Source organism: Poeciliopsis prolifica, unplaced genomic scaffold, assembly GCF_027474105.1.
Source record: "Poeciliopsis prolifica strain line A6 unplaced genomic scaffold, Auburn_PproV2 SCAFFOLD057, whole genome shotgun sequence".
Taxonomy (NCBI): Eukaryota; Metazoa; Chordata; class Actinopteri; order Cyprinodontiformes; family Poeciliidae; genus Poeciliopsis; species Poeciliopsis prolifica.
Genome location: NW_026562432.1, coordinates 1117034 through 1129615, shown reverse-complemented (window position 1 = coordinate 1129615; position 12582 = coordinate 1117034). Strand labels below are relative to the sequence as shown.

Below are 12582 nucleotides of genomic sequence, written 5' to 3'. Positions count from 1 at the left end.
TAATGCCCTCTGTGACCATAACTTCAGATGCCTGCACTGTAAAAATACATTTTGCTGACTCAACTTCTCTTTCCAGTTTCCTTGTTGCTTCAACTGTCAAGTCCAAAATATTGAAGAAAAACTATTGATACAATTTCTATTAAGTCAATACAACCATCAGCTAGCAGTTAGATTAATCAAAAAAATATTTGTTCAAATAAAAATTCTTGAAAAGTTGCCCCAAAATATATTATTTAGTTTTTACATTATTATATTAAGTTGACTTAACATAAAACTTGACATTTTTTTCGTAACTTTTTAACTCATTTCTAAGTTAAGTCAACATCTTTTTTTTTTTTTTTTTACAATTTTGAAATGTTTAATTAAAGTCAACTGAACTTTTACTTCGGTTTTCAGTTGCTGGGGAAGGAAATATATTTTTTCATTCTTATAGAAGGTTATACAGTAAAGTGTCAAAAATTACAAAATAAAGCTCCCTTACTAATGACAGGAACCTAATGTCTTTTGAGTTTAGGAAATCTACTTGTACTACTTCCTGCAGGACCAAGCTGTGCTTCCTTGTTAACATTAGCCCTTATGCTAAAGGAGAGCTGAATTTAAAACTTAAAATATTATACATTAATTCCACTTTATGAAGCACTTCTACAATACAAACCAGGAGTACATTTCTGTAAAACCTAAACACCTTGTTTTGGGTGTTTGGCAACAAAAGCCAAGGTGGAATGGGTTCAGGAGGCGGAGCTACATGAATCACACATGAGGGCGATGTTCCGGAAAACAGCGAAAACACGTTTCTTCAATGTTCTGAGTTTAAAATAATTTTTTTCTTGAATGTTCTACAAGCATACTTTGTGATTGTCTTTCAAACGACATGAACTAAAAAAACACTTCCAGTTGTCCTTGAGCAATGAGTGGATGACTCATTTTTAGTTCCTACTTTTGGTAGCATCTCCTTTTATGGAAAAGCTTTGTGTTCTTTTCTGGTTGTTGTGTAGAAATAAAGCAGAGTTAATTATCAAATGCTTTGTTGATCACGAGGAGGGTCCAAAACCCTTTCAACAGTAGCAGACCTGCGGTTGACATTAGAAGGACAGTAATGATAAAAAACAATGGAAAAATCATTTTGTTTAAGCAGGAAGAATAATTGTAAGAGGAGTCAAACTTATTCCAAGCTTCGATGAAACATAAGTGGTAGAAATCACTTTCAGCATCTTAAAAATGTCATGTTTCATTAAAAATAATATATTTTGACATAAATATTGTCCTTTTTCTACTGGCATGTAAAAAAAATTATCTTTTCTTTTTTTTGCTCATGACTGTACACCTGTGCCCTCTGTGGTTATTTATCCTGTGTTTCTCCTGCAACCCCTGCAGCGTAAAGCCAGTCAGACATGGACAGTATTGTTTTATCCAGGTAGGTCTCGCAGCGGGGAAGCGTTCGCCCCACAACTCAGGCAGCCCACAGCCCCGCTCATGCCTCAGTGATACCCTTCCTCTATGGCTCAGTGCCTGCATACATATGAATGCCCCCTCCTGCCTGACGCCCTTCACGCCTTGGAGCCGGGTCCGGGGCCGAGGGGAGCGCCGCTAGCTGGAGCCGCGCTAGCTAGCTACACAGAAGGCTCTGAGGGAGAGATGCTGCATCCCGGCGCTAGCAAATGACCTGTAATGACACGTTGTTTGGAGTGATTTGAGTAGGCCGGTGCTTGAGCTGCAGGGTTCTTCCCTGTGGTTCACTTTGCTGACTTGTTTAAGCAACTTCTGAGCAGAATGGATGGAAGGAGAGCATCTTATGTTCTCTAGAGCTGACGCGCCTCTAAAACGTTTAACAAGCGTCACCTTTTGTTTTGTCGACACTGGAGCTGACATTGTGGAATCAGAACAAAATGTTAACATTTCAAATCACGTAAAGAAATCCTTAGGACACAATTAGAGACAGAGATTTTTTTTTCTGTCTGTGCTGTCTATGCTGTACGACCGAGAATTAGGGTAAAGCTAAGATAATAAACTAAATACAAGAAATAGTCATAATATTGTAAAAAAAAGTTGCACGAGAATTGACTCTTACTGTTATGAATATAAAGTCATAGTAATATATACGACAGAGTCTTAGCGCCAGACTAAGAAAAAAAATACAAATAAAAAATCATCATAATCATGCGAATAAACTCACATTAAAGAATAAAGTCATAATAACACAAGAGAAAAGTTGTAATATTACAAAAATAATTGCATGATAAAATTTACATGAGAATAAAGCTGTAACAAGATGATAAAAATGATACAAAAATAGTCATATTACCATAATAAAATTGTAATTATCAAAAGAAAAAAAGTCTTATGACAATGAAGTTGAAATAATATGAAAATTAATTCAAAATATTGCATAAAAAAGTTGTAATATTAGGAAAATAAAGTAGTAATTATGTGATTCTCACCAAAAATTCAAAACAGAAAAACTAAAATGAGGAATGCTAAACATCTTGTGAGGTTTGCTCTGGCATTGGTTTTACAAATATTTAATCTTTTAACATATCAGTTTCAAATTATCAATAGGACTGAGCAGATGATGAATCACAGACTGGACCAGTTGGTCACATCACATCTTGATACCTACTCCATGCTCTCATCAAAATGACTTTTATAACTTTCTCCTGGTGATATTGTGTCTTTATTCTGCTGACATTTTGTCTTTAATCTTGCAATTTCAAAAAAGAATAAAACAATCTCAGCCTGTCATTCATATTAATATATATTAAAATAATAAGAATAAAAACTAAAAATAAAAAAAACATGGAAACATAATGAAAATTTGAATTTGGCGATGAAGATGCCGACAACCGCTCTGCCTAATTAGCGAGTTCATTTCCCTTTTGTGCCGCCCGGCTGTGTACAGTCAGTGTTTGCAAACGAGCATCCTGATGGCTCAAAGCCAAGTCTTTATGACTTCCTGTTTGATTATCCCTGCTATACCACCGCAGGAAGTGAGCGGATGGTACCGTGGCTCCAGAAAGAGGCTGCAGTGTCCTTCCTCGGCCGTTGTGCATCGCATGGAGCTGCCTACCCTCCCAATTTACACCCTCTCCAGTACAGGAACGATACCTATTGATTTCCTATCACCGAGCCAGTGTAAGAGTAAATGGGAAGCATTGGAGCTATTATTTCTGCCGGTTGATAAAACATAAGTCTAGATCCCCCTCCCCACCCCTCCGTGTCTTTATTAGGAAGGCCCTTTAGCCACCGAATGCCCTTGAAGCAGCGGAACAGCAGCTGTAAATTTGATGTAAATGGTTTATATACAGTAATGGCGTCCTTTGAAAATGATGCGTGTTGAAATTATTGCCGTGGCTTTAAATCCTGGGAACTTCAGCACATGATTAATGGCGTTACACTTGGCACGGGTAAACAACCATAACGGCAGGCTGTAATTTCCACAAGAGCCCAACATGTGTCACCCGGTGGGGCGAGGGGAGCGTGGCCCAAATCCGACAGAGAGAGAGAAAGAGACTTGTTCTCAGTGAACTTAGAGTCCAAATTATTCACGCTGCTGGAACTTTTACATACATTTGTTCACGTCGGAACCAGAAACACATCAATGTTTTTATTGAGATTTCATGTTGTAGACCAACACGAAAGCAGCAGAAATGGAAGTGAAAAGATACATTCAACCGTACATGAATTGAACTAGTGATATTATCTAAATAAATATTAGTGTTCTCTAAATATCAAATGGAGCTCTACTTTGGGTCGCTAATGGTGGCAGCATGCTGGAGGAGCTCTGGTACCTTAGTTCTGATTGGTTCATTTTGTGCACTTCAAAAACACAAATTTTAAGTGTTTATTGTGTAGCTTCTAGTGCAAATATCTTAATGCACTTGAAATAGGACAACTTTTCAGCAAGGTGCAGCAGCTGCTTATCTTAAACAGGTAATTTCGTAATTTCCGTAATCACTTAGAACAAGTTATTTTCCCATATTAAAAGTGAAATAATCTCCCAGTGGAACTACTTTTTAAATCAATATTAAGGGAGTATTAACTTAAAACGAGCTCCTATATCCTGCTGAAAAGTTACTTTTGTGTTTCAGATTCTAACGCTTCCACCATCTTGTTTGACTGACAGTATCGTGGTCTGTTTCCGAAAAGTTCAGAAAGTTAACTTTACTCAAACGTTTCCAGAAGGTTCCTCTCATCACCTTCACAGAATATTCCATCAAGTCTTGTGGATCGTCAAGATTTCTTTTGGCAATTCTCTCCCACTGTCTTTATTGTTAATTCATGAACTTTGACCTTAGTCTAGGTAAGAGAGGCCTGTAGGGCTTTGGATGTCGGTCTGGGTTGATCCGTGACCTCTTGGTTGAATATTGAATATAAACTTGGACTCATTTTGGTCTCCTGTGTCGGATCATCACTTTGTTTTAGACACCCCTAAAGGTTTAAAAATGTCTTTATGCTATTTCCAGACTGGTAGATGTTCATGACTTTATTTTTCTAATGATTTTGTAATTTTTTTCAGTAATCTGTTTCTTTAGTTCTAGCTATCACGCAGGTTCTGTTTAAAGTATTTATTACATCTGCAGGTCAGAAAATAATCATGCCTGGGTTTAGCTCTGGAAACTGAGCTCAAAAAATTTAGATTGACAACACTTGATTCATGATTTAACAAAGTGAAAAGATACTTTTGCCCAGAGGGCCTGGTTGGTTTGGATAAGCTTTATTTCCCTTAATGAATTAAATAATAATTAGAAAATGAATGCTTGTATTGACTCATGTAATATTCAGTGAACAATAAAATTAGCTTGATGATCTAAATGCAAAAGGAAATAAAGAAGAAATCTGTTAGATTGATTTCACTCATCTGGGCCGTTTCCCCATCTGTTTGTCCACTAGACTCAGTTTGATTGGGAACTAAAGTTGCAACATTTGTTACATTTTCAGCTGAAGCGGTTTGCTTTCACACTGCACTGTGTCAACCAAACCAAGCCCTTTGAAAAACAATTCCCCTCTTCGCCTGTTTTTAGGCCCTGGTTTTTATCAAGCTCGTCTACTTCCTGCTTTTGGAGCGGTCCTCGACCCACTTGGAGTTCACGTATGCATTTGAACTGCACCAGAGTTCACTTCAACCAAACGGAAACCTTGGTTTTTAGACGGACCGGATTCCGTTTTTTTGATCCGCATCAGTTTGGTTGCATTCACACCTCCCCAACAACGGACCGCCCGGACAAACGAACCAGAGTGCTGTGAAAGCAGACCAAACAGGGCTGGCGCGAATGCTTCCTCAAACATGAACCGTGTTCTCATTCACGTCATACTTTTCTTCCGGCGCCGCACAGAGCTACCTCTTTCCTGCAGTTATTTTCTTTTAAACACCCATTCAGCATTCCATCCCTGGACGTTTATACGGTAGGTGTTGTGTCGCTATTGTTGTAATCGCCACAGCGCTACAGGCTCCAAATAAAAGCCAGAGACAATATTCCTCCTACGGTCCGGTTTGTGTGCCCGCCGCATCCCCTACAGCTACATCCATCTCAGCAGTGTCCCTGAAATTTCTATGGATCATCAGGGGGAAACACAAGCTAATCTGAGCTGATTTGAAATAGGACCAAAACACTGGCTTTCCTAATCCTTCTTTTTTATTTGTTATCAGGGGCAGTGAAGAACATTTTACCCCTGTGGGAGGGAAAGAAAGAGGGAGTTATTTCATGCTTCGCTGATTCTACTGTTTTTATGAAGACTTTTCTTTTTTTCTGAACCCCCTCTTTCCATACTTCAATCCATAGTGTAACTAAATTTATCAAGCCAGCATGAAGTACTCCAACACACTATATAAGGACCAAGGTGCTTTTCATAATTAAGAAGGCGTATATGACTCTCCTTTTTCCTCTGTAGTAGCAGCAATTTAACGTTGAAGCAGATTAGACTCTGTATCTCTGAAACTGGGGCGGTGCAATTTCCTTTGCTGTCGATTCATTTGATTCATTCGACAACTGGCAAACACATACGACACCAAGGATATTATTTGCTTCTAGAAAATGCAACACGAAGTCTCCAATTTTGATTAAAGCACACATTTGGTGAGACTCAGATAACGTCAGCGCAGCCCCTTACGTTCTCTTAAACGGCTGATAGGACAACTAAATAAACACATCTGGAGGAAACGTTGCGGTAAACATGTCAGGGGTGAGAATCACAGGATTTCTTCATAAGTCGTGGAGAACTATTTTAATGACCTCAGCTTGACTAACGCAAAATAAACTTCCAGTCATGTGTGTTGAATAATTTGATTGAATAGGTGTCTGTTCAGAGACACTACAAATAAATAGCTGTGCTTCATCCAACAGTCATGTGAATTTTGAGCGAACTTTTAAAACGTCACGACAAAGAAAATGCAAATTAAGTGGATTTACATTTTCTGGTTTGGAACGAATCGTCCAGGCTGTGCATTTCGTCAGATGTTGATGCTGCAGACAGTCATAATGAACGACTGTCCCAAGCATAGATCACCTCTCAGAAACATCTGTGTTGGAGATTTATATGTGGACATTGTTTTTCTCCCAAGTTTCATGCCTTAGCAGTGATCAGCACAGTTTTGCTGGTCACTTACGCTTTGCTGCGTAAGCCTTCCTCCAGAAAACAGGTGTAATAATTATGAAACTCATCATTTGAACAGCTTCAGTCAGCGAGCTCTGCAGTCGTGAAGTTGTTTTTTTGTTTCTTTTTACAGTAGCAGAATATCGCAAAACTTTGCACACAATGTCATGGAAATTCAGCTGACAACCATGAACTTTTATTCATCCAAGCTTCGAATGAAAACCAGGAGACTGTAAACATGAACGTCTTACTTTCAAAAGTTTAAATTTAAATCCATGGTATTTTTGGATAACAAAGTCCTGCTTCTGTTGATAACATATGAAGCCATGTTGTTTGTAGAGCAGGGTAAGCCATCTTCCTTGGAGCAGAGTAGAAAAACTCAGCAGCTGTTACGCTGTGGTGCATTTTTCTTATTTTCGCCGACGCCATAGCGCAGCAAGCAGAAGCAAAGAGGAAAAACAGCACATTGATCTGCGCTGATCTAAAACACTGCAAAAGGCACAGCGTATAACAAGCGCCATGAAATTTACACGGTAAGCTTTGGCAACACAACAGCGTGGGTCATCATAAGACTATGAATTACTGGAACACCTCTGTCTCAGAGGACCACTTGAGGCTCCCTCACTGTGAAATAATTGGGTTGCAACAGTGAAACTGCTACTCCAGTTAGAGTGCAAAGGTGGCTTTTGCTCTGTTTTGCTGTTACAATACCGCAGACATGGCGGTGACTATTAATCAATCCTTGACACGTGTAGCTGACGGCACAGGAAACTGATTGTGTATGTAAGTGGGGGAAAAACTCCAGCATGGATGTGGAAACCATCCTTTGTGTTTTTAAGCTGAGCATTTTGTTTTATCTGTGATTAAATTGTTTCATTCGGATGTTAAATATAAAGGTTGTAGTGTTGCTGCCTGCTGGAGCTGCCTCAAACTTTGTAATCAGAATACATTTATGGTTGAGTACATTTGAATACAAAAATAATTGTTTTAAGCAATTCTAATAAAGAATTGTATTATAAAAATACACGTATTTCAAGCTTTTATTTCTGTAGATTTGAAAGATTATGTCTCAAATTCAGTTGCTCAGAAAATGTAAGTATTACTTGACACCATTAGATGTATTTTGTTACAGACATGTTGTTTTTGGCCCAGACAGTCACTTACTCACTCTTTTTATTGATATTATGATGAGTGTTTCGGTCATATCGTCGAGCGCTACGCTAACGTTTGGTCGTGACATTTGTAATGCATCAGTTCAGCGCTATGAAGTCCAATAGAAATTGCGTGTGTTGTAAACAATGATGCCCCAAAGCAAATATTGATTTAATATGTGGAGGCGTGGCCAAGAGGACTGAGCACCTTCGTTCACTTCATCCACTGCCATTACTAAATCTACAGGCAGACGATAAATCTAAAACAATGCTGAAAATCTACCTTGTCATTTGCAATTTCTCCTTTTGTTTGCTGATTGGCCCATTTGAAATTCCACCTGAGAAATCCCCTTCGATGGGAGAAATCCCTCACAGATGAGAACTCCTGCTTAGGAAGGCTAGATTAACCAGGTTTCCTGAACACCTCAGCAGAGCCTCATGCTGATCGCCTCCATGCCACAGTGATGCAGTAATTCACATGAAAGGAATCTCAGCAAAGTATCAAGTTTCTACTCTGTAAAGTACATCAACCTATTTTATCGTAAGCTCACATTTATTAGTTTAAAAAGAAATCCGTTAGGAATCCATTTCTACAACACAATTCTAATCTTCAGAGAGACTGCCATTTAGCAAGGCGTTTTCTCCTCTTTTTCTTGTTTTGAATCCATATTTAAACTTGTTGAATCAAAGCGCTGAAACCAAACCCGGTACCTGGCACGCATCTACACAAGACACCTCATCTGCAGCGGGCAGATGCAGCCGCCTGTGGCAGGACCCGGGCCGCCTGTGGCAGGACCCGGGCCGCCTGTGGCAGGACCCGGGCCGCCTGCGTTGAGGACCATCTCCCTTTGTTGTCAGGACGCCTCTAAACATCTTTCAGAGAAACAATTACCATACCGTCTGCAGCATTCCTGCCAGCGTGTCTCCCGCCATCACATCGTCAGCTTCCCTTTTCTCTCTTTCTTGTCTCGCGCTCACATCCTCGCGCCGACCGCTGTGGAGCGAGGTCACCACGAATCCAGAACCGGCTGGGTTTAATTGGGTTAATAATATATTTAAATTCAGATTCTGAGGGGCCTCTTCTCTCTGCACAGCGGATAATGCGGCTCTGAAAGGTGGACTGAATTGGCACTAATCTCTTCCCTGATTTGCCTTGAGCACTTGGTGGAGACGGAATGCTGATCAAGGTCCTCGCATATATTATCGACAAATATAATAAAGCCGTTGTATTAAAGAACCTGATTTCTGCTGCTGAGAATGGGTTGTATAAAGGAAATGGATAATATCTGTAGCCACTGTATTTGTAAAGACAAAAACAACACGAACAAAAAAAGTGCATTTTATAAATATATATCATACAAAAATGCATGAGTGAAGAATGAAGAAGAGGTGCTACAATCTAATGCATTGATATATATATAAACATAGGAACATGGAGCCATTTTATAGCACAATAAAGCAACTGTTACATTCAGTTGTTGTAAACATGCTGTATATATCAAACTTTAAAGAAGTTTGGGTTTACATCATGCTGTTTCTTCGCTGATATGAAGCTCGTCTTCTAAATATTCTAGCATTTGCAGATATTTGTACTCTGCTTGTCCAAACATCTCGGCCAAATAGACCCGTCATCATGGCTTCTCACTGTCACGAGCTGCGTTTCCATTGACAATAAAATTGTGCAACTGGAAGTCACTAGAATAAATCTCCTCAATGAAAACACGGCAGTTCAAAAGAGAAACTTTAGAGGTAAAAAGATTTTGCACTGGGACTAGTTGGTTTTTCAGCCGTGTGGAAGTAGCTTCCGTGGCCTGTTGTGTCATTCAGTTTGTGTATTTGTCCCTGTCGAGTAAACCTAAGAAATAAGTGCATAAAATTGCAATCGTTTCAAAACAATTATCACGTCATATAATGTTCACCACAGCGAATTAAGATAAAGCAAATGATGTGATGACCTGTTTGATGGGTTTTAAGGAATTCAAATTGCACATTTGCATAAAAGCTTCAGAAGAATGATACAAAAAAGCACTACTTATTATTCTGACAAATCATGCTGATTAACCACAGTTACTGTGTCCTTAAAAGCCTGGCACTGAAAGGGATCAACACAAACCAATCTCCTTCACTTTTCACCATGTTGATATTTTCAGTCATGATTGGTCGATGAATCCAGGTGTTTTTATTTATTTATTTTTTTACCTAAAAGCTAAGCCATAGAGTTTACTTACTTGAAGCACAACGTAATAAAAAAAGAAATAAAAAGGGTCCTGACATTTGAACCAATCAACCCCACGTTGGGTCCAATCGTCTCATCCTGATTGGCTCAGCACAACCACGTCTCAATGTAGAGAATCTGATTGCTTATGGAGCGGCTGTCCGTATAACTCCGTTCTCCGTTCTCCCGCTCCACAGGTACCCCGGTTACCAGGGTAACCGCCACGGATGCCGACGATCCGGTGTACGGGAACAGCGCCAAGCTGGTCTACAGCATCCTGGACGGACAGCCGTACTTCTCCGTGGACCCAAACTCTGGTGAGTTCACTTTTCTGCTTGTTGGGTGTTTCTGAAAGCTTCATCTCGACTGTTTGGGTGCTGATGGTGTCAGTGGAGTTTCTATTCCACCTGCAGTCTAGATAGAAAGAAAGGACACCCTTTTTAATCGTGAGGATTCACATATTTGCCATAAGCAGAGTTTTTGGAGTACTTAGTTTTTCTCCAGTGAGACTGCCTTTTCAAATTCATCACAAGCATTGTGCAGTGAATTATATGCCTGTACCTTAAACACGAAGCCCACTTTAATCACTGCAGCTGCTGAAAGGACGGCATAAAAGAGGACACCTCCATGGAATCAGCTCTTTATGCTGTTATGCCTGGCCTGGTAAGACTGCGCGGAAATCTCTCAGAGACAGAAATGTTGTTTCATTAAACTTAATGGGAGCTTTTAATAGAGTGTGGAGGCCTTTTGTCAGTTTCTAACCAATGGGGAGTGGAATGTCGTACAAAACGCGATGAATAAAAGCCACACCCATAATGGGAGCAAAAGAAAGAAAGAAGCAGGCTTTCACGTTGAGATCCTGATGACATCTGAGGATTATTTCATTAGTCTTTCTTTTTAACACTCTTGCTGGGGAACATCTTCCTGCACATTTTCAGAATGAAAACATTAGCTGCTTCATTTTTGCTGTATGAGCCAATAAAGTCAAAGGGTGAGTTTTTACAGGTTCAGAGAAACAAGAAGGCAGGCAGTAGAGCTGGATGAAAAGCCTCCCAGTAATAAATGAGATGCAAACTGAATTAGCATACACTCTGTCAGGCTTATGACGTCTCGTAAGTGTGATTTAGGCCATTTTAAGTTATTAAGAGATTTACAACCTCACTTTCTGACATTAAGTTTGTTTTCCTGCCTGGTAGTCCGGCAGACTTGTTCTATTGGGGACCAAAAATGCAACATTTGTTACATTTTCAACTGCTGCTGTTCACTTTCACACTGACCTGAGTAAAATCAATGACATTCTTTGAAAAACCTGTTGCCTCCCCTCACCTGTGGTGGCGCTGCAGGAGGATAAACTGTAGGATAAACCTCTGAAGAAGACATTGAGCATTGACAGGTCTTTACAAAATATAAATGAAAGTTCCATCACATTTCAGTGGTTGGAGGATTTCTCTCTCTTTTGTTAAAAGGCCATGAGGCATTTCTCTTCTTAGTGCTATTTTGGTTATTTACCTAGACAGATACCTATTACATCTGTCTGTTATTTACCTATAGTCAATTTCCTCGTTTTGGAGTGGTCTCTGGTTCACTTGACGTCCACATCCGAACGGCGCCAAACTTCACTTCAACCAAGCCGAGTCTGAGGTTCGTAGGTGAACAAGAGTTCATCATTTGCATTCTAATTGTGAGTTAGAATGCTTGATGACGAACCTCTGCACTAGTCTCATATGTTTTCCATTCATATTTAGAATGAATGGAATAAAAATTATGTATAAAAATTATTTCTGCCACAATTTAAAGCTGCAGATCTTTTGAAGTATCTCTTTGTACATCTGGAGGCTGAAACTATTGTCCATTCTCTTTTGTAAAACAGCTTCACCTCTAAATGGCTACAGAGGAAAAAAACTGGTTTTGTTGTGGCCCAGTCAAAGTGCATATGTCCTGCAGCAGGCTATTCCGGTTAAAAAGTCTTCAAATTTGGCTGAATTAAAACAATTCTACAAAGAACATTGGGTCAAAATTTGGTTTAAAAGACACAACCAGTGATTAGAATGAGGAGGCATTTATTTTTTGCAATAGGGTCAAGTTGATTTGAAAAGGGCTTATTTTCCCAATCGTTTGACATCTGCATATTCCATCTACTCCTATTACATCTGTCTGAAATTCAAATTAGTTTGATTATTTCAAATGTGCATCAGAAAAAAAAAATCAAAAACTGAATACATTTTCATGTCTTTTCATGGTATTTTCCATTAGCCTTTATATATACACATCTCTGGGTTCTACAGGTTGCAGACCATCAGCAGGTGGAAACCCAACAGCTTCCTCGCCTTCTGGCCCAAAGATGATTATTGCCCTCCCCTCCCCAATTACACTAAAAGTGCATTCGTTCCATAAAAAAAAAAAAAAAAAAAAAGGAGAGAAAAAAAAATCCATGACAAACCACTTCTTTGATGGCTTGTGCATCGACCAACATGTTGTTCGCCGCCATTCCTACATGGTTGTTTGGCAGGAGCAGCGTTCAGCGGGCCCATAAGGGACGACATTATCAAATGCCTGCTAAAGGGGGAGCTGACAGTGTTGGTTTATTGCTTGAAAAGTTGTGCAACAACAACAGGACTGCAGGTAACT

The 12582-nt window shown here is 39.5% G+C and overlaps 1 protein-coding gene across 2 annotated transcripts in view; it reads left to right on the top strand.

The window, feature by feature from the left end:
- cdh8 (cadherin 8) overlaps nucleotides 1–12582 on the top strand; it is a 136679-nt gene that overhangs the window by 82310 nt on the left and 41787 nt on the right. For both annotated transcript variants that reach the window (XM_055060049.1, XM_055060050.1), the window contains exon 4: nucleotides 10152–10271. In XM_055060049.1, the coding sequence (XP_054916024.1) occupies nucleotides 10152–10271 (120 nt within the window). The remainder of the gene's footprint in view (nucleotides 1–10151; nucleotides 10272–12582) is intronic.